The sequence below is a fragment of the Coregonus clupeaformis genome, chromosome 27 (assembly GCF_020615455.1).
Source record: "Coregonus clupeaformis isolate EN_2021a chromosome 27, ASM2061545v1, whole genome shotgun sequence".
NCBI classification, from domain to species: domain Eukaryota; kingdom Metazoa; phylum Chordata; class Actinopteri; order Salmoniformes; family Salmonidae; genus Coregonus; species Coregonus clupeaformis.
This window is the reverse complement of record NC_059218.1, coordinates 16677751-16700255: the sequence shown is the minus strand read 5'-3', so window position 1 is coordinate 16700255 and position 22505 is coordinate 16677751. Positions and strand designations below refer to the sequence as shown.

The 22505-nt window shown below is 45.4% G+C and overlaps 3 protein-coding genes across 3 annotated transcripts; all 3 read left to right on the top strand.

The window, feature by feature from the left end:
- Positions 1 to 1196: 1196 nt before the first annotated feature.
- On the top strand, positions 1197 to 5321 carry LOC121541133 (proteinase-activated receptor 1). The gene is made up of 3 exons (XM_041850112.1): positions 1197 to 1428; positions 3674 to 4567; positions 4782 to 5321. The coding sequence occupies exons 1-3, from the start codon at positions 1326 to 1328 to the stop codon at positions 5183 to 5185; spliced, it is 1401 nt and encodes a 466-aa protein (XP_041706046.1). The 5' UTR covers positions 1197 to 1325; the 3' UTR covers positions 5186 to 5321.
- Positions 5322 to 10271: 4950 nt separating this feature from the next.
- On the top strand, positions 10272 to 11267 carry LOC121542193 (proteinase-activated receptor 2). Its single transcript, XM_041851673.1, has one exon. It carries the CDS (start codon positions 10272 to 10274, stop codon positions 11265 to 11267), a length of 996 nt encoding a protein of 331 aa, XP_041707607.1.
- A 5569-nt stretch (positions 11268 to 16836) lies between these two features.
- LOC121541567 (proteinase-activated receptor 2) lies at positions 16837 to 19896 on the top strand. The gene is made up of 2 exons (XM_041850663.2): positions 16837 to 17060; positions 17545 to 19896. The coding sequence occupies exons 1-2, from the start codon at positions 16991 to 16993 to the stop codon at positions 18633 to 18635; spliced, it is 1161 nt and encodes a 386-aa protein (XP_041706597.1). The 5' UTR covers positions 16837 to 16990; the 3' UTR covers positions 18636 to 19896.
- The last annotated feature ends 2609 nt before the right edge of the window (positions 19897 to 22505 follow it).

The following is a 22505-nucleotide window of genomic DNA, read 5'->3' as shown; positions in this document are numbered from 1 at the left end:
TCCAAACACGGCGAGTGGAGTTTAGACCAAAAAGCTATATTTTTGTCTCATCAGACCACATCACCTTCTCCCATTCCTCCTCTGGATCATCCAGATGGTCATTGGCAAACTTCAGATGGGCCTGGACATGCGCTGGCTTGAGCAGGGGGACCTTGCGTGCGCTGCAGGATTTTAATCCATGACGGCATAGTGTGTTACTAATGGTTTTCTTTGAGACTGTGGTCCCAGCTCTCTTCAGGTCATTGACCAGGTCCTGCCGTGTAGTTCTGGGCGGATCCCTCACCTTCCTCATGATCATTGATGCCCCACGAGGTGAGATCTTGCATGGAGCCCCAGACAGAGGATGATTGACCGTCATCTTGAACTTCTTCTATTTTCTGATAATTGCACCAACAGTTGTTGCCTTCTCACCAAGCTGCTTGCCTATTGTCCTGTAGCCCATCCCAGCCTTGTGCAGGTCTACAATTGTATCCCTGATGTCCTTACACAGCTCTCTGGTCTTGGCCATTGTGGAGAGGTTGGAGTCTGTTTGATTGAGTGTGTGGACAGGTGTCTTTTATACAAGTAACAAGTTCAAACAGGTGCAGTTAATATAGGTAATGAGTGGAGAACAGGAGGGCTTCTTAAAGAAAAACTAACAGGTCTGTGAGAGCCGGAATTCTTACTGGTTGGTAGGTGATCAAATACTTATGTCATGCAATAAAATGCAAATTAATTACTTAAAAATCATACAATGTGATTTTCTGGATTTTTGTTTTAGATTCCGTCTCTCACAGTTGAAGTGTACCTATGATAAAAATTACAGACCTCTACATGCTTTGTAAGTAGGAAAACCTGCAAAATCGGCAGTGTATCAAATACTTGTTCTCCCCACTGTATATACATTTTTGACTGAATGGAGATCGATGCTGTTTTCTTGTTAGGATAACTGTTAAATAGACCTAGCATAGGCTAGGTCTATTTAACAGTTAACAGTTATCCTAACAAGAAAACAGCATCGATCTCCATTCAGTCAAAAATGTCATTCAACATTAAATGTTGACCCATGTGAAAGCTTTGACATGCAGCTGCATTATTCTTCCGTTCCGATCCTTGATCCCAACTGATGACATCAGAAGAAAGGAACGAGCGCCCTGCTGAAAAAAAATTCTATAATATGCGTCATGGTGGGACAGGGGAGGGTGAACTGTCTGAAAGCTACAGTTTAGTACAGTTTAGTACAGCAACAGTGAGGAGACAGACCAAACATACAGGTTAAAAAACGTTTCCAGATCTAGAAGAAGCGCTATAAGCTTTATTAGCAAACCTGTTCGTCTTTAGCAAACATGTTCGTCTTTATGGGACTTCATTGCAGTTCTGGGAGGATGTTGTATAAAACTTTTGTTATCCTGGCAGCCGTGCATGCGGTTTCGTCTGCGGTTTATAACGGTGAGTAGAATTCCCCTTACGTGTGATGAAGTGTTTGTTTCCTGATAAACTGTGTTACTTTTACTTAAAATATTTGATACAAACAACGTGTAGGCTACACTTTGTAGACCCTCTTGATATATAGCCATGCATATTATTTTCCAAATGTTAACTCATTATAATAATAAAGTAATATGCAATTTAGCAGACGCTTTTATCCAAAGTGACTTACAGTCATGCGTGCATACATTTTTTATGAATGGGTGGTCCCGGGGCTCGAACCCACTACCCTGGCGTTACAAGCGCCGTGCTGTACCAGTTGAGCCACAGAGAACCACATTAACCTAGGCTATAACAGGTCGGTGTGGCAAGGTGACTTCATTTTTAAGAACTGAATTATCACAACATAGGCCTAACTGTAGCCAACAACATCATGCACAGATTTTTTGTAAATTGTCTCGAAACATTTATAGACAGTCAGGCCTACATATTCCTAAATATAAATTACCAAGTCATGGTATATTTTGAATAGGCCTATAGGCTATTGAAACCAGAAATAATGGATTATATTCATTCTCTCACTCATTGTGTCCTTTACTGATATACTTTTCATTCGTAGGCTGTGAAGGATAAAAACAGCTTGAAATGAATTGCCATGGTCAGGACCAGTGGCGGCTCCTGAAAAAATTCTCAGGAGGGGCAATTTTTCTGATGATTTAGGTGACCTACACACATTTTAAAAAAGATATGTCCAGCAACAACATGAAGACAGGGGCAGCATATAAGTCAATACCAGAAGCATTTATTGACTGATCTGGGGAGATGGATTCCAGTTTCTGTGACAGATTATAAATAATCTCTGATGCCTTTGTTATATTAGCTTTTGGTTGAATGTACTGTCGTAGTAAATATATAATGTTATAGCTTGGTCTGACTAAAATCTTGTGCATATCCACCCTGTCCAAAGTCTCTACTTGGTCTCAGTTCTCCAGTAAACTTGTGATTATCAACAGTACACAACGGTAACAAACAATTGGGGGAACTCACGGGGCAGATAGTAAGGTCACAGTGACACAGAAAGCAGTTCAATGTCGGGGCTCGGGGGTACAGAGTCGCTCTCTTACCAGGATCGATTTTCCCTGTGACTGTCAGATCGAGGTCCGCTCCGACCAGGGTGAAGCCGGCCGGCTCCACTTCTCTGTCCGGGACTCTGTCATCCAGCCAAGTCTCCCAGCTGTATTGGATTCCGCTGCCAGCAACGTTTTCATTATTTAGTCCGTTCGTAGCGGGTATGTACACGATCAACAAGATCAGTCCAAAACCCACCACTCGAAATCCATGGTTGGCAGAATGTTTGTAAACTAAGTGTACAAATTAAAAACATAAAATAACGCCACTAAGTGTACAAATTAAAAACATAAAATAACGCCACTAAGTGTACAAATTAAAAACATAAAATAACGCCACACTGCAGGTCGCAAAGAGACGCTGCTAGCCGCTATTTGCTTAGTTACGTTCATGGTTACGTCACGTATGACGAAAGCGCGTAAGTGCAAGCCCACAGACACCCATAGAGAATGTATTGAAAGCTTTGAAATTTGAAAAAAATAGATTTTACATGACAGGCTATGAGAGACTTCTGGGCGATTTTCAACCTGACTGAAATCGCCCAAAAACGGGCGGGGCCATTTGAAGCACGACTTTAGCCTGATTTGACATTTAGTGGCAGTCAGATCAGATTACAACACTGATAACTACTGTTGCCGTGATATAATTGATTAGAAAAAAAATCCCTTCCTTTTCCCGTTTGGCAGTGCGTCGCCCATATCGCCCTATTGAACAGGCCGTCCCTGGTCAGGACCCCAGAAGTGGTCTTTTTGAACACATTTAAGTAGTTGGCCATTTTATTGACAGGATCAGCATTTTATTAAAATTGTATCCCCTCATCAGGACATTACATTTACATTTTAGTCATTTAGCAGACGCTCTTATCCAGAGCGACTTACAGTTAGTGAATACATATTTTTTTTTATACTGGCCCCCCGTGGGAATCCAACCCACAACCCTGGCGTTGCAAACGCCATGCTCTATCAACTGAGCTACATCCCTCATCCCATTTCAAGGGGATCCTATAAAGAAAATGAAACAGTCTGTTTGAGGCCCTCCACACCACTGAGCTCTATGACTGTATTATAATGTAGACTGCAGTGCTCCACACCTATCCCCATGTGTGACTGACTCACGTCTCTGTTGTTTTTCTCCACAGGCAGCTCCATCGTTAGGACCTTTGCCAGGAGATTAGTCACGGAAGGGCCCCTGGTCACAGACGAGCATATAGATCTAGACCTACTGGACTACTACCCAAACGAAGACAGAAATGGGCCCGGAGGCAGACTCAACAATGGGTCCGCACCGGGACAGAGAGTTGGATTTATTAATGGTTCCACACTGGGACAGGTGGAACTGGGCTCGGTCAGGAATGTTACAGGAGTCTGGTCTTACGCTATTTCTGTTACGGCCAACGACTTCCTCACAGGCCGTCTGTCCACCATCTTCATCCCAACGCTTTACACCATCGTCTTCCTCATCAGCGTGCCCCTCAACACTGTTGCCATGGTGTCTTTTGCCCGACGGATCCGGCCCATGAAGCCAGCGGTGATCTACATGCTGAACCTGGCTGCCGCTGACCTACTGTTCACCCTACTGCTGCCCTTCAAGATCGTCTACCACTACAGTGGCAACGACTGGGGCTTCGGCGAGGGGATGTGCCGCCTGGTCACCGCCGCCTTCTACTGCAACATGTACTCCTCCGTCCTCCTCATCACCTGCATCAGCGTGGACCGCCTGCTGGCCGTGGCCTACCCCATCAACTCCCTGGCCTGGAGGACTCCATGTAACGCAGCCCTGGCCTGCAGCTCCATGTGGCTCCTGGCTGTGGGCGGCTCGCTGCCCCTGGTCCTCTCACAGCAGACGGTCTACTACGACCCACTGGGCATAACCACCTGCCATGACATCCAGGACCTGAAGCTGTTAGAGGGGCGCTACCTCTTCTTCTTCCCCATTCTCTCCTGCACCCTCTACTTCCTGCCGCTGTTCGTCATGGTGACCTGCTACTCCCGGGTGGTGCAGGTGCTCAACAGGGCTCCACGCGGCGTCATTGGTAAATAGAAACAAGACTCATGCACTTCACAAATGATATGCAGCACAATGACCACCCACTACCATCATGCATTTTTACATATAGGAGCGGTTTCCCAGACCAAGTTTTTGGTCTAAAAAGTTGGCTCTTTGTATTGATCCTCTTTTCCATGTCTTCTGCACAACAACCTTCCCCATAAGAGGATAACAACATTTTCTATTGACATTTTATCTAGGTCGTTCAAGGCAGAAGGCACGAGCAGTGGTGATGGTGGTCATCGTGCTGGTGGTGTTCGTGATCTGTTTCACGCCCACCAACGCCATCCTCCTGGCTCACTACCTTCAGATTGCCAGGCGGGTGGCAGGGGATCCGGACGCTACTCATGTGGCCTACCTGGTGTCGCTGTGTGTGGGGAGCATAAGCTGCTGCCTGGACCCCCTGGTCTACTACTTTGGCTCGTCCCGGTGCCAGAGGCAGCTTGCGGGGGCTCTGGGGTGCCGGGCGGCCGCAGAGGGAGAGAAGAGTCTGGCCTCATCCTCTGGTTCCTCCAGGACCAGCACCAGAGCAAGCACCAGGATAAGTAAGGTGGATGCCTTCCAGGCCAGCCTCAGCAGCCAGTACAAGCAACTCCTGGTCTGATGGATGGGGATACAGAGAGCTGTTTCTGATTCATTAACTAAAGTGAAGAATAGATATTTAGTATGTACACTGAGTATACCAAACATTGGGAACACCTTCCTAATATTGAGTTGCACCCCACCCTTTTGCACTTAGAACAGCCTCAATTCGTCGGGGCATGGACTCTACAAGGTGTCGACTCCAATGCTTCCCACAGTTGTGTCAAGTTGGCTGGATGTCCTTTGGGTGGTGGACCATTCTTGATACACACAGGAAACTGTTGAGCGTGAAAAACCCAGCAGCATTGCAGTTCATGACACAAACCGGTGCGCCTGGCACCTACTACCATACCCTGTTCAAAGGCACTTAAATATTTTGTCTTGCCCATTCACCCTCTGAATGGCACAAATACACAATCCATGTTTAAATTGTCTCAAGGCTTTACCTGACACCTCCCCTTCATCTACACTGATTGAAGTTGATTTAACAAGTGACATCAATAAGGGATCATAGCTTTCACCTGGTCAGTCTATGTCATGGAAAGAGCAGGGGTTCTTAATGTTTTGTATACTCAGTGTATTTCCCGTTTTTCAGACAGTGCAAGAAGTTTATGGTCTTAAAGATAGACATGGACCAAAGCTAGGCTTTTTCTGAGGAGACTGAATGGATTTGGCTAGTACGTTGAATTCAGTCAGACATTCATCTGCAGCCATGCCACTCCTAGGTCTGGTTTAGCTATGCCCAACTATATGAAGAAGAGACATATACATTTCCCTTGTTTCAGCCAGTGCAAGAAGCTGCTGGTCTGATTGATATGGATCAACAGCTGTTTCTGAGCTGAACCCAACTACCAAGAAGATACATTAGGGTGAGAGAAAAGGAAAATGTAATGCATGATAATGTATAACATCTTAAATTGGTATCTTTAAAATGTTTTCCCATGGAAGTTGAAGTTGCTAGTATTGAAGCAGGTTTAAAGTCCCCAAAGCAGTTTCTATGAAGTTTGATGGTCTGTGATAAGGGAATAACAAAGGGGTCTTTGTTCAATAATGTATTGTACCATTTCTTAAAAGAACACTGTGAACAATACAAGGAAATATTTTTCTACGCAGGCTTAGTGAGCTCACTTCCATGCCTGTAGTGTAGGATCTGATTCTGTTCATTTTGTTAACATTTAGTATTTTTTCTATGTACAAATATTTACTTGGCAATGTGAAATGTATAGCCTATGTTGTCGATGCTGCATAGAAATATCATGCACTATATATTCTATCGCTACAATAACTTTAGCTCAGACTCATTAATGCTAAAAATGTCAATTTGTGTGAATATATAGTGTGTGTGTGCAGAAATGGAAGAGCTTTTCGACTACTCAAATACACAGCCTAGGAGTGCTAAGGTAGTGTAGTGCTGTGATACCCCTACTGGTCAAAATCATACTTACTTCAAGTCAATTACATTTCACATTACATCCAGCGGGTGGTGCTTCATACCTATTTATACTGAACAAAAATATAAACCAACATGTAAAGTGTTGGTCCCATGTTTCATAAGCTGAAATAAAAGATCCCAGAAATGTTCCATACGTACAAAAAGGTAAAATGTTTTGTTTACATCCCTGTTAGTGAGCTTTTCTCCTTTGCCAAGATAATCCATCCCCCGACAGGTGTGGCATATCAAGAAGTTGATTAAACAGCATGATCATTACACAAGTGCACCTTGTGCTGGGGACAATAAAAGGCCACTCTAAAATGTGCAGTTTTGTCACAGATGTCTCAAGTTTTGAGGGAGCGTGCAATTGGCATGCAGGAATGTACACCAGAGCTATTGCCAGATAATTGAATGTTCATTTCTCTACCATAAGCCGCCTCCGACGTCATTTTTAGAGAATTTGGCAGTATGTCCATCCAACCGGCCTCCCATCCCATCCCCCATCACCATCAATCCTATCCATTCCATTCCTCTGTTCCACCTGAACAAAGACAGAGCAGGAGAAAAGCACCTGAGAGTCCTCAAGCAACTAGCCATCTGTATTAAAGGACACCTTTTATTAACCAAACAGATGCTAGTAACTAAGTCAAACAAAAAGACCAAACCTTTGGAACTTCCACTGAGCCTGCCCTGAGGATACTGAACGTTATGCAACACACACCGCTCTCTCATTCCTCTCATAAACATTTGCTATGTGTTGCAACTGGGAACACAAAGAAGGAGAAGAAAATGGCAGGGGAGATCAGCAGACAATCTATTTCTTATTCTTTAACAGTGAGGAAATATTCTTGATGCACTTTTCTTTTCCACTTAAAGGTTAGCCCACTATTTAATAGCCTTCCTACTACACATGCTGGTAGGCTTACTGCTGAGCTGTAATTCTCCTTAGGTCTACACTTGTCAAGGAGGCAAATTTACACATCCGCTTGTCTGCCATAGACATTGCTTGTCTGCAGGTGGTATTGAAGTTGCCCCTTGGCACAGCTCTAGGATCAGCTTATACCAGGGTTCCCCAACTGGTGGCCCACCGACAAATCTGTCCCATAGGTGGTTTTATTTGGGCCCCATGTTTTCTGAGCAAAAAATAAATAAACGTCCATTGTTGGACATATATATATATATATACAAACACCAGGGAATCAGCTCCAACTGATTTTAATTTGGGAAATCTGTTCCCAAGTATTTCCACACATAATAGAGAGACACGTGATCATATACAAACGTCAGAAAGGTTTGAAATGATTATGTTTTAGTCATGTATTATATCTGTTTGGGCTTCTCGCCGTCAATTTGAAGTCTACAAATTATTTAGATGATGATCCAAATTCTAACTTGAAGCCTTAGTGTAAAAACACAAAACTGACCTTAGATCAGTGTCTTGAGGGCAAGATCCTACTACAGCCAGTCAGCCTGAGGACACAGGTGTGCACGGTCACATGACATCACACAGGTTTTTTTTATTTCCACCTGTTATGTGACGGCAGGATGTGGTACTACCTCTTTAGTTCACTTCAACGTAGCAGACAGAAGGAATACACAAACGAACGCGCCGTCGCCATTCAACACTCTTCATACGTCGCAGATAGATTGTTGTTCGATCATATTGTGGAAGTTAACATGAGTTTTAAGCCACATTGGTTGAAACTGATATTTTTATTGGCCTGTGCCGAGCTCTGTCTGTCTCAGAAAAATGGTAAGAGCTAGCCTTTTCCCTCGTTTACATTTACATTATTTAGCAGACGCTCTTATCCAGAGCGACTTACAAATTGGTGCATTCAACTTTTTGTGGGGGAAGAAGGATTACTTTTATACTATTTCAGGTATTCCTTAAAGAGGTAGGGTTTCAAGTGTCTCCGGAAGGTGGTCAGTGACTCCGCTGTCCTGGCGTCGTGGGGGAGCTTGTTCCATCATTGGGGTGCCAGAGCAGCGAATAGCTTTGACTGGGCTGAGCGGGAACTGTGCTTCCGTAGAGGTAGGGGAGCTAGCAGGCCAGAGGTGGATGAACGTAATGCCCTCGTTTGGGTGTAGGGTCTGATCAGAGCCTGAAGGTAAGGAGGAGCCGTTCCCCTCAGCTCTGTAGGCAAGCACCATGGTCTTGTAGTAGATGCGAGCCTCAATTGGAAGCCAGTGGAGTGTGCGGAGGAGCGGGATGACTCGTCTATTAGTCTTGTTATTGATGTGTGTTTTTGTTCGATCAGAGACGTTGTTGTGATATACTTAAATGTATTAATTTAGGAATCCCCTCATATCTGATTCCTAAATGAATACAGAGTTTGTGAAATAATCCTGTTTGTCATGTTGTGATGGTATTTCCAATGTCGTTGTTCTTACAAACCGCAAGACATCGAGGGGTTCGATTAATGTAGCCCGGGCGCCCGTCTAGGGGGTCTCTTGCACCGGTTGAAAGTTGATTGCATTCGTTTTGGAACCGGGCTACCTCCCGGGCGTGAGCAAGGTGTCCCGCTATGTCCAGAGGCTCAAAACAAAAGTGACTTGGGGCCTAGTTAAGCAGGTGTATTAGCATCATTAGTAGGATTCTGTGTTTCCCCATTCAAAAGTGAACGCTTTATTTGCCTTCCCAATGAAAACTAATTAAAACAGTTTTATTTTTTGGAAAATAGATGTTGCATCACAGCACAATGAGCCAGATATTTCACAGAATTTATAAATGTGAAGCATCTGATTGCCGTTTCCACTCACTACGGAAGCGGAAGCCCAGTGGCCAGTACTAGGAGAAGATGGAGTGAGATGGATTTTGGCTCTGCCCACCACCTTGCTTATTCTGCCCACTATGATTAATTTGCTCCCATTGGAAACCTACTGTTCGATTTGAGAAGGGCGCTCCTCCCTCCCCGCTTTCACCGGATGACGTGAATGGCCTTTGCCCGCTTCAACCCGGGCCAGTGTAAAATAACTCCTTCATCAAATAGTATGGTCACATGGTACTTTCAAGACAACTGGGAACTTGGAAAAAAACGTGGTCAAATCATGACATCAGTGATCTTCAAGTCGGAGCTCTAGAAGGATGCCCGAGTTTTCCGACTTGTTTCCCATTTCCCAGTTGTTTTGAATGCGGCAGCGTTCCCCTGCTCAGACTTTGCATGCATCAACCAATGGTTGCATGCCACATCATCGACTGACATTATACCAATCTGTATGTGGTTAGATGATACGTAAAATACTTATACAGGCGTTGTAAGATCTGGCAGGGGTCAGCAACACCTGGGCAGAGGAATGCGCCCAAAATGTCATCCCACATAGTAATGACAGACTGATCTTTCCAAAGTCTAGATTCTGAAGAGAAAATGGCCACCTGGAGTCTTATTAGTTGATTTCATATAATTTGTCTTTAATTTGAATCCAAATCATTTTAAGAACAATATAAAAGTAATAGTTGAAGCGTGAACCTGACAGCGAATTAAATAAATCACAAATGTCTATTGTATTCAAATGACATACTTTTGAACCCCATTGTTAGAATTCCTCAGATAGCCCTGTTCCTACTCACCTTGTTTCTCTTCTCTCTTTCTCAGAGTGGACTAATACTGATGTTGAAAACCGAGGCTTCACTGGGACTGAGACACCGGATGGAGTGTGGGTCTCCCTGACGGCCCGCATGGTCCTGGACAGTCGTCTGACCACGGTGTTCCTCCCCATCGTCTACATAGTGGTGTTTGCTGTGGGGCTGCCCACCAACGCCATGGCCATCTGGGTCTTCCTGTTCAGGACCAAGAAGAAGCACCCTGCCGCCATCTACATGGCCAACCTGGCTCTGTCCGACCTGCTCTTTGTCATCTGGACGCCCCTGAAGATCGCCTACCACTTCAACGGCAACGACTGGATCTATGGAGAGGGGCTGTGTAAAGTCCTGGTGGGCTTCTTCTACGGGAACATGTACTGCTCCATCCTCTTCATCACCTGTATCAGTGTCCAGCGCTACTGGGCCATCGTCAACCCCCTCTCCCAGAATAGGAGAAACAACCAGGTAGCCATCAGCGTCTCTGTCGCCGTCTGGGTGGGCGTCTGGCTGCTGACCACCCCTCTCTACCTCTATGAACAGACGGTCAAAGTGACCAACCTCAACATCATCACATGCCACGACGTCACCCGGCCCAGTCAGAATAGCATGGCTGCAGGCTACTTCCTGACCATGGGAATCCTGGGATTTGTAGTTCCCACCGTGGTGTGCGTGGTGGCCTATGTTCTGATGCTGAAGTCCCTGAGGAACTCTATGACCGATGCCAGCATTGCCAAGAATCGACGCAAGGCGGTGGTGCTCATCATCACCGTGTTGGTTATGTTCCTGGTCTGTTTCGCCCCCAGTAACATCATGCTGCTGGTGCACTACTCTCTCCTGCTGGCCGGAGAAGTGAACAACGGCTACGGCTTCTACATCTCCACCCTGTGTCTGGCTGCCCTCAACAGCTGTGTGGATCCATTCATCTACTACTTCATCTCAGAGGAGTTCAGGCAGCATGTGAAGAACACACTGAGATGCCGCAGCGAGAGGACGGTGGAGAGAATGAGGGTCTCGTTCAATGCTCTGAAGTACTCCAAAAAGAGTAGCACCTACACCTCCGACTCGGGGAAAACACAGAGCAGCTCCTGTTAAAGGGGGTAGAAGTTGGCTGTACTGATGTTTTTAAAGAACTGGATGAGTAAAGGGAATACCGGGTTGGTGTTGATTTGCCATGTTTCTTTCACCTGCCATTTGTTTTCATCAGTATCAATGGAGACTAAGCCATTTTAAACTGAGATGCAACCCCAGACTACTTCATATTATGTGCCTTGTTACATTGCCTTTCTCTCCTCCTTGGTTTATGTAGAGGACAAAATTGGTAAGAGTGAAGAGGCAATGTTTTTATTCTGTGTTTCTGATCCATTCCCCACATTTAAACAGTCAGATGTCCATTAAGTTTGTTCAAGCACTGCAGCTCTCTGAAACTGTAAACTTAGTTCTCAATGCCCAATAGCACTGACCCTTCACTTCTGGGAATGTGCACTGTTCTTTATCAAATGAGCCATACTTGACCTAAATCATGAATCGATTATCTTTCTAGCACCTATGCATAATCCTTGTAAATGCACATCTGATTGACTCAATGTCATGTATAAATTGTTTATTTATTGTACTTTTTTTTTGTGTATACTTTTTTTTTTTTTTACTGCATGTTGTGATGGAAATATGTTGTGTTTTTAATAAAAAGCAACAACAATAAAACAATTAATATGGCCTTGGTTTTTAGTCGGCCGAATGGCATTTAGCATTGGTTCCCTCTTCTGTGAGATCGCTTGCATGAAAGGGGAAATTCAGATAATTATCTTGAATGCACAGCATAGCTGCGGGAAGTAGTTGGGGGTGCTGCGATTGTATTTATTTTTTATTTGAAGGGAGTAGTTTGGGGGGGATGTTTTTGCCTGCGCTGCAGACAGCTCTGTTGGTTCGCTAATAAAGGACTTTTAAAGCCCTTAGTGCATTATTGCAGCACCCCTACTTCTATGATGCACAGTTTAGTTTTGTCATTTAACTTTAGCCTACACCGTGAGAGGTTGCTGAAATGGCAACCTCTTCAACTTGGTTGAATTCAATCTATTTAATCAGAATAAAGAAATGGTGGAATGGGTCTATTTCAATGTGGAAAAATGACATATCTAAAGAGCATTGCCTCAAAAGTGACCATAGTCCAGGCATACATGAAATGGTGAATACTTTGTTTATTGCAGCAATGCCCAAGAGAACCAATACCAGATTGGCATAGTTCTGATTTATATAGAAATGGGTAGGGGAGACCGGGGATGGTTGTAACACTTTTCACCTTTTCGTCAGTTTCTCAGAGATCGTTTATGGTAGTGTATTCAAAACTTGATACAAACAACCTACTTCTGTCATTTACAAATTGGTGTGGTTATATATGGAAATCAAACTGCAAATGCATGGTGGTGTCTTAAATACAAGGAGTGAAGTGTTGCAATGTACCCCATGGTCTGGGTTAGTTGTAACAGTGCTTGGGGTGAATTGGAACAACTAAAAAGTGCATAAATCATGACGTTCAACTAATTATTGAATGCTTTTATTGAGACCATGAGAGCAACGTTGCCAAGTTTACCTTTTGTTTGGCAGAAATAATAATAATACATAAATAATACAATTACTATTTTACCCTCCACTAAATGGTATTTCTCAACCAAACAACAACTTGGCTAAACTAAACACCTGAACGTTTGTGGTGCGTGCGTGTCTGTGTGTGACATGTTCACTTAATCAGAGCCACAGTGGTGACAGTGGTATGGCTGTCCTGGGGTACAGGCTTGGTGACAGTGGTATGGCTGTCCTGGGGTACAGGCTTGGTGACAGTGGTATGGCTGTCCTGGGGTACAGGCTTGGTGACAGTGGTATGGCTGTCCTGGGGTACAGGCTTGGTGACAGTGGTATGGCTGTCCTGGGGTACAGGCTTGGTGACAGTGGTATGGCTGTCCTGGGGTACAGGCTTGGTGACAGTGGTATGGCTGTCCTGGGGTTCAGGCTTGGTGACAGTGGTATGGCTGTCCTGGGGTACAGGCTTGGTGACAGTGGTATGGCTGTCCTGGGGTACAGGCTTGGTGACAGTGGTATGGCTGTCCTGGGGTACAGGCTTGGTGACAGTGGTATGGCTGTCCTGGGGTACAGGCTTGGTGACAGTGGTATGGCTGTCCTGGGGTACAGGCTTGGTGACAGTGGTATGGCTGTCCTGGGGTACAGGCTTGGTGACAGTGGTATGGCTGTCCTGGGGTACAGGCTTGAGTGACAGTGGTATGGCTGTCCTGGGGTACAGGCTTGGTGACAGTGGTATGGCTGTCCTGGGGTACAGGCTTGGTGACAGTGGTATGGCTGTCCTGGGGTACAGGCTTGGTGACAGTGGTATGGCTGTCCTGGGGTACAGGCTTGGTGACAGTGGTATGGCTGTCCTGGGGTACAGGCTTGGTGACAGTGGTATGGCTGTCCTGGGGTACAGGCTTGGTGACAGTGGTATGGCTGTCCTGGGGTACAGGCTTGGTGACAGTGGTATGGCTGTCCTGGGGTACAGGCTTGGTGACAGTGGTATGGCTGTCCTGGGGTACAGGCTTGGTGACAGTGGTATGGCTGTCCTGGGGTACAGGCTTGGTGACAGTGGTATGGCTGTCCTGGGGTACAGGCTTGGTGACAGTGGTATGGCTGTCCTGGGGTACAGGCTTGGTGACAGTGGTATGGCTGTCCTGGGGTACAGGCTTGGTGACAGTGGTATGGCTGTCCTGGGGGTACAGGCTTGGTGACAGTGGTATGGCTGTCCTGGGGTACAGGCTTGGTGACAGTGGTATGGCTGTCCTGGGGTACAGGCTTGGTGACAGTGGTATGGCTGTCCTGGGGTACAGGCTTGGTGACAGTGGTATGGCTGTCCTGGGGTTCGGGCTTGGTGACAGTGGTATGGCTGTCCGGGTACAGGCTTGGTGACAGTGGTATGGCTGTCCTGGGGTACAGGCTTGGTGACAGTGGTATGGCTGTCCTGGGGTACAGGCTTGGTGACAGGGTATGGCTCCTGGGGTCAGGCTTGGGACAGTGGTATGGCTGTCCTGGGGTACAGGCTTGGTGACAGTGGTATGGCTGTCCTGGGGTACAGGCTTGGTGACAGTGGTATGGCTGTCCTGGGGTACAGGCTTGGTGACAGTGGTATGGCTGTCCTGGGGTACAGGCTTGGTGACAGTGGTATGGCTGTCCTGGGGTACAGGCTTGGTGACAGTGGTATGGCTGTCCTGGGGTACAGGCTTGGTGACAGTGGTATGGCTGTCCTGGGGTACAGGCTTGGTGACAGTGGTATGGCTGTCCTGGGGTACAGGCTTGGTGGGCCCATCATTTGCATTCCCAGCACCACCCAGACCTCCTTGGACTTGGAATTGTTAAAGTCCTCCATGCACACAATGCAGAAGTTTTCCTTGTTGGAGGAATCTGAATCTTCTGGTTCAATGTGCTTTGTTTAGGCTTTTTTCTTAGGCAGGACAATTTTTTGTTGTTCAGTGTGGTTTGTCTTGGCTTGCTTCTTAACAGCAGTTTTTTTAGGCAGGGCAATTTTTCTTTTTGCCTTCTGAGTGCTTGACTTTTGATGCTCTCCTTCCAGTGCCTGCTTGACCGGTGTATCTGTCAAAATCACAGTTTTTCTCCTCTTCCTACCCCTTGTTGTAATTTTTCTGGGCCCTGCTTTTGGGAAGGGGCGTACATCAACTAGGTTGAAATCAGAAGAGTAATCAGGTGTTTCCCAGCCACAGCCTGATACTGTGGCTGGGAAACACCTGATGCGACTGATGTGGGGAGGTGCCCTATGAAGTGGCTGGAAGGCGGTTGGAGAGGTGGCCTGGGAGGCAGCTGGAGAGGTGGCCTGGAAGGCAGCAGGAGAGGTGGCCTGGAAGGCAGCAGGAGAGGTGGCCTGGGAGGAAGCAGGAGAGGTGGCCTGGGAGGAAGCAGGAGAGGTGGCCTGGAAGGCAGCAGGAGAGGTGGCCTGGAAGGAAGCAGGAAAGGTGGCCTGGGAGGAAGCAGGAGAGGTGGCCTGGAAGGCAGCAGGAGAGGTGGCATGAAAGGCAGCTGGAGAGATGGCCTGGAAGGAAGCAGGAGAGGTGGCATGAAAGGCAGCTGGAGAGATGGCCTGGAAGGAAGCAGGAGAGGTGGCATGAAAGGCAGCTGGAGAGATGGCCTGGAAGGAAGCTGGAGAGGTGGCATGAAAGGCAGCTGGAGAGATGGCCTGGAAGGAAGCTGGAGAGGTGGCCTGGAAGGAAGCTGGAGAGGTGGCCTGGAAGGCAGCTGGAGAGGTGGCCTGGGAGGAAGCAGGAGAGGTGGCCTGGAAGGCAGCAGGAGAGGTGGCATGAAAGGCAGCTGGAGAGATGGCCTGGAAGGAAGCAGGAGAGGTGGCATGAAAGGCAGCTGGAGAGATGGCCTGGAAGGAAGCAGGAGAGGTGGCATGAAAGGCAGCTGGAGAGATGGCCTGGAAGGAAGCTGGAGAGGTGGCCTGGAAGGAAGCTGGAGAGGTGGACTGGAAGGAAGCTGGAGAGGTGGCCTGGAATGCAGCTGGAGCAGTGGCCTGGGAGGCAGCTGGAGCGGTGGCCTGGAAGGCAGCTGGAGCAGTGGCCTGGGAGGCAGCTGGAGTGGTGGCCTGGGAGGCAGCTGGAGCGGTGGCCTGGGAGGCAGCTGGAGAGGTGGGCTGGATAGCAGTGGGCACAGTGGTCATAAATAAATCAGCTGCCCTCAAGAGATACTCTGACAACTTCTGCTCATCCATGAAGACCCTCTTTCCACTACAGTAGCCAACATGAGGAAGCTCTTTCGACCCCTTCTCCAGTAGCTTCTTTCTTCCTTTGCAGAATCTGTACAGCATCACATAACATATGCCCTACAACTTTGCAACCGATCTGATTGACTTCCCCTGCTCTGCTACATCATTTGATGCTTGTTCAAAGTGTGGAGAGGTACTCCCCTGTCTGTCTTTCTTTTCCATGATCCAGGGATGCTGAAAGTAAAAGAAAACATGTACCTCTGGGTTAGTTGTAACATTTTCTCACAAGTTGTTACAACTAACCCTGACCCTTGCAGCCATTAGCTAGCTTACATTTTAGTTAAATGTTAAAACTTTAGCATTGCTAATTTGCATCAAATATCTCTACACAGACTGGCTATAAACATGATATAAGTTTAGTGAACGGAACTACAAAGCCGTTGATGCCATCACAAAAACACATTTGGTCAAAATAATTACCTTCTTACCTCGAAATCAGATTTCTGTCTATCACAGAGACTTGTTTTTTCAGGAGGGTCCCGGTCAACCATCCCGGTCTCCCCTATATATCCCCCTATAAGATTTACATTGAATTAACTGCGATTTGTCTGCTATCCTTAGATATGCCCAAACGGATAAAAGCCGTGTAAAGTAGCGCTCTACTCAGCCACGTGATTACCTTCCCTGTTTAGACTCAATATGTTGTAAAAGCCAAGGGAAACTACTTTTATGCTTAGTGAAGGAGTATAGATTTGTAAGCAGCATACAAATATGGTGTTTCATACATAGGCATCTTTCCTATTGGCTTACTGATTCCTGTTCTCAAAGCACTATGCTCGAGGCAGGTGGAAATTAACAGACACTCGAAACCGTGTAATCTATATGTGCGTGCGAGCGCGCACGGTGGTTGATTCCGTCAGTCTCTCGTAGTTCTTAGGGTGTGTCCTGTTTCGGTCAGAGAGAAAAAAGGTATATTGGACGTCGGAGTGAAGTTAACAACCATTTCGAACGCGATAGGACTAGATACACAGACACTAATACTGTACAAAGTTCACGGACAATGGGCTCATCTCGAATACTTTCCTGCTTATTGTTGCTCGGTTGCGCTTGTGCACAAAATGTGTCTCAAGGTAAGATTGATCTTTTATAAATGATCTCATGTCTTTGTCAGTAGACTGACTAGTCTACCTGTAAAGGCCTTGTATTGTATTGTGTTGTGTTTAGCGTCCCTGTCGGTTCCAACTTTTGGTTGACCTACCTTTTCAGAGTATCGTCACCTCTTTATTATAATACTCTTTCGTGTCCCAGGAATATGTATTGTATGTATGTTTGTACCCATTTGGTATGGGTAGCCTAGAGATGGAATGACTCTATATATTTGAGATATTAAGAAGACTGTGAAATTCGAGTTAATACCTTATCTTATATCTATTAAGTACATTTTTAAAACAATATAGAATCTCTGTCATTCAAATCATTGCTTAATTTAATGATTTGTACATGTTGTTTAGCCATGTTTTTTTACAGTAACTTATTGTATGTTGGGGCTCACCAACACAGTCTAACATTATAGATCTTTGTCAGTGACGTTTCTCTCCTGTGTTTCATCAAAAGTTAAAACACGAGGGTTCATCGGGGTGGTTGACCCTCAGGATGCCGACCGCGTTACAGTGGCCAAGGCGACCGCGGACACGCTGCGGAGCAGTCTGACCACGGTGTTCCTCCCCATCGTCTACATAGTGGTGTTTGCTGTGGGGCTGCCCACCAACGCCATGGCCATCTGGGTCTTCCTTTTCAGGACCAAGAAGAAGAACCCTTCCGCCATCTACATGGCCAACCTGGCTCTGTCCGACCTGCTCTTTGTCATCTGGACTCCCCTGAAGATCGCCTACCACTTCAACGGCAACGACTGGGTCTATGGAGAGGGGCTGTGTAAAGTCCTGGTGGGCTTCTTCTACGGAAACATGTACTGCTCCATCCTCTTCATCACCTGTCTGAGTGTGCAACGTTACTGGGGTGTTGCCCATCCTCTATCTCAGCAGAGGAAGAACAACAAATTGGCCGTTGCCGTCTCCGTCTCTATCTGGGCCTTCATCTGGCTCACCACTACCCCTCTGTACCTGTACAACCACACTGCCAAGCTCAAGGACCCCAACATCACCACCTGCCATGACGTCAACATCATCCATGACCTGGATAACCCCTTCCCTGACGTAGCTCTCCCCTACTTCTACTTTGTCCTCATGGCCGGCATCGTGTTCATGGTTCCCTCGCTGGTCATCATCCTGGCCTACATCCTCCTCCTCAAGGCTCTCGGGAACGCCATGGCGGACGGGAGCGCCGGGAAGAACCGTCAGAAAGCCGTGGTGCTGATCGTGACCGTGCTGGTCACCTTCCTGGTGTGTTTCATCCCCAGTAACATCATGCTGGTCGTCCACTACTCCCTCCTCAAAGATGGGGTGGTGAACAACGGCTACGGCTTCTACGTCACCACTCTGTGTCTGGCCAGCCTCAACAGCTGTCTGGATCCCTTCATCTACTACTTTGTGTCGAAGGACTTCAGGGACCATGTGAAGAACACACTGCTGTGTAGAAGCAGCAGGACGGTGGAGAGGATGAGGGTTTCCTTCAGCTCCATGAAGTACTCCAAGAAGAGCAAGGCCTACGTGTCTGAGTCTGGGAACACACAGAGCAGTACCTGCTGATAATGGATGGCAGCCATTCGGATGACTAGGGAAAGACACTAGGAGAGGGTCGTTGAAAAGACGATCTGTGGACTGTGATGCACTGGAACTGGCTGTATGTGACTTGTAAAAATGAAGAGACTAAAGGGGTCTCTCCTATAACAGTTGTGAAATAGAATAATTTACAAGAAAGGGAACATGATGGTGTGTTATTGTGTGGGACAGACAAACAACCTGACCTCTCACAGGACCAGGACTTAAGGACATCGAGTCCAGAAGAGGAGAAAATGGGTCTCAGCTCAGTAAGCAAACCACAGAAAGAGGAACTATATTTCTTATCTGTCTAACAAATTGTCAAGAGGAGCTTTAGTACGTTTTAAATTAGGACTTTGGCCACTGCTGAGTTACCTTACACAGACTACTAGTGAAAATGGGCGAATATATATATATATATCCTGGACTTGTTACTCCTTTTGTGATTTTCATATGAATGTATTTATCACAATTCTTGACAAGCCGTTAGAGGACAAATGTGAAAGATGTAAATATGTAGTTAGATATTGTCTTAATGTGAAGATCAAGAGGTCAAACAACAATGCATATTGGACTTGTTATTGCCTAGCACATGGTAAACAACATGTTTTATGAAATCCCCAAATAGAGACTTTTACATTGTGCCTTGTAGTGCTAAAGTAAAGGAATGTGGTATCAAATGTAATGCAGTTAGGTGAAAAGTATTGATTATTATGGTGATGAGTTACCCATATTTTAGAGGGGCGGTGTTGGAGCCAAACTGGCTTTAAGTCTATAATCTATATATCCTCACTGTTCTATGCCTTTATACTGTATATTCGCCTCAGTGAGATCATAGGCTGTAGGCTATACACATTAACACTGCTCATTTTTTACCTTTTGTTCCATTGTTTTAAGCCATTAAAAGTTTGTTTTAAGTTTGTTTCTTAAATGTATGACATACAATAAGCTAATGGTTTTAGCTAGTTTCTATTGTTCTTAAATGTGTAACTTTTGTCTCTGTTGCGTAACCCTTATCACATTCCAATGCCCTGGTGCTCATGGGACTGGGTAGACTGAATCACTCCTCACATGACTGGTGGAAAATTACGAGTCATTGTCTGTGATTATAGTCTTCTTCATTCACAGGTTGGAATTTGTGGAATGTGTCATGGTGACTTTGTGTGACAATCTGAGGACAGATGTTTCTGTGGATCAGTTGACAGTTTTTTTTCATGAAGGTCAATAAATCAACGCAACTGTGAAACTACGGGGATTTTTCAGGTTCTCATCTATTACAAATACATTCTCTGTCTCAGTCATTCTGAGGTAATCTAGACTGGGTAATGTTTGAGAGCAAGATGGGACATGTTTCTGTTTCCATGGTGTCAGTGATTCTCACAGATAACTGCCCGAGGAGCCTCTGGAGAACAGGCAGGAACAACCTCTGATTACTGGTTTGCTGCGATACCCTCCTCACTTCCCCTTAATAGGTAGATATACTGTATGAGTATTGGATAGATAGATGGCAGTATTGGAAAGAGGAATATTTAGATGGAGGATATTTCAATGAAGCTGTGCAACGTTGCCCTGTGAAAACGGGTTTGTACTGTAGAGTTTGAGTAAAACTAAATATAGTCTACTGGAAAAGATAAGAATCTATGGAGATGACCATGTTCAGCCCACCCAGCTCACTCCCTAGCTCTGTGTTTATGCAGACACTCTAATCTGTTCTGGTTTAACTACACACTACAGTATACACTCTTCATAGCTTAAATTCTTTAGGGATCTGTGGGTTAGAATGCTGCGTGATACTGCAGACTACAAGGAGTACAAGGTATATTTCTGGAGGGATGGCCGGAGACAGCCAATTGGCACTCCCCCACGAGCAAGCTGGAAGGGTAAACACCAGCCAATGACTTTGATACAGTTATAGACTTTCAAAAAAAAGTTTTTCGCAGTTTGAGATTGACTGTGTTTTTTGGTCATGGGGTTGCTCCCTGTGCACCTGCCAATGTTAATCCATTGAACTATAATAGTAACCAGACAGGATATAGTGCTAATATTTTTCCCATTGATAAACTGAATGACAATGAACTTGACTCTCGCGCTGAGGACATGACAAGGGAGAATACATATTTTAACAGGAAAAGCACATTTTTACCACCCAAAAGAAACCCCTCTCTTGAAACATTGCCTAGTTGAGAAAGATGTACATAATCTCCTGGCTAAGAAAAAAGAATACAAGGTATTCCATAATATCTCCAAAGCAGAGAACTAATCTCTTATGGAACTCAAAAATGACTCCAGGATCATTATAAAACCTGCTGACAAAGGAGGTGCAATAGTGATACAAAATGCAGCAGACTATGAAAAGGAAATTCTGAAACAATTTAGTGATGATGAATTTGACAAAAGACTCCCTAAGGACCCTACTAATTAATTCAAGTCTCCGATTCATGAAAAATTGTCAACAACAAAAAAATGAATGGGAAATTACAAAGACAGAATATGAGTATATGAAAATGGACTGCCCAACCACACCTGTCATATACGCTCTCCCAAAATTCACAAGAGCATGACACCACCTATACCAGGCAGGCCCATTGTGAGTAGTAACGGATCTCTGACAGAATATCTCAACCTTTGTGAACTATTTTGTGAAACCCTGGGCGATCTCCCTCGCCACATATACTAGAGACTCTATTGATTTTATTAATCTTTTGAAATCTGTGGACCATATACCTGAACATTCTATTCTGTGCACTTTTGATGTTACCAGTCTATATACTAACATCTCCCATCAGGGCGGCCTAGATATTTGGACGACATTTTCGTGATCTATACAGGGACCCAGGAAGAACTTTTGGAATTCCATGCCTATCTAAACACTATGAATGAACACCTTCATTTCACCATTAACTATGACCTATCACAAATCAGTTTTCTTGATGTGATGGTTATTAAGGACAACACCTCCCTCTCTACAGATCTCTATAGGAAACCTACGGACAGGAATACCCTTCTTAGAGGTGACAGCTTTCATCCACGTCCACTTATTAAAAGTCCCCCTATAAGTCAATTCAGTCGCATCAGAAGAGTATGCAGCTCTGATGCTTCTTACCAGAAACAGACCACGGACCTCATACAGAGGTTTAAGGAAAGGGGGAACAAAGACTATTGGGCAAAACATGCCAATGATCGTTTTGAAGGACTAACACAGTTGGAAAGCCTTCAACCAAAAGTTAAAGAAAAAGCAGAACATGTCCCCTCATGCTTCACCCAATACATTATTGATACTGACCCACAATTGAAACCATCTTTAATTATCCCCCACGTATGGTCTTTAAAAGACCCTCAAATGTGAGAGACAGTGTGGTTAAATCTGATTATCCACCAGAGAAAAGGGAAACTTTATTGGACAAGGTTCCGGAGGGTAATTACAAATGTAACTCATTTACCCACCCCTGCACAGGACAAAGATTTAAGATCAAAGGCCTGATTACCTGCATGTCCACCGATGTTATTTACATGTTGAAATGTCGTTGTGGTCTGTCTTACATAGGGAAAACCTATAGAAGCCTTAAGACACGGATCAGTGAGCACCGCAGCAATATACGGACAGGTGAGACAGAAAATCCGGTTGCTGTTCATTTTGTACAAGCTGGACATCCTATTAGTTCTCTGAGATACATTGGAATAGAAATTATCAAGATGTCACGCAGGGGAGGGGACATTGAGAGGAAACTTCTTCAAAGGGAATCTTTCTGGATCCACATGCTCAACACACTGTCTCCTCTTGGCCTTAAAGAGGAGTTCGACTTGAAACGGTTTTTATAGTTTAAGAATGTCCAAATTATTGTTTTTTATACTAATTGA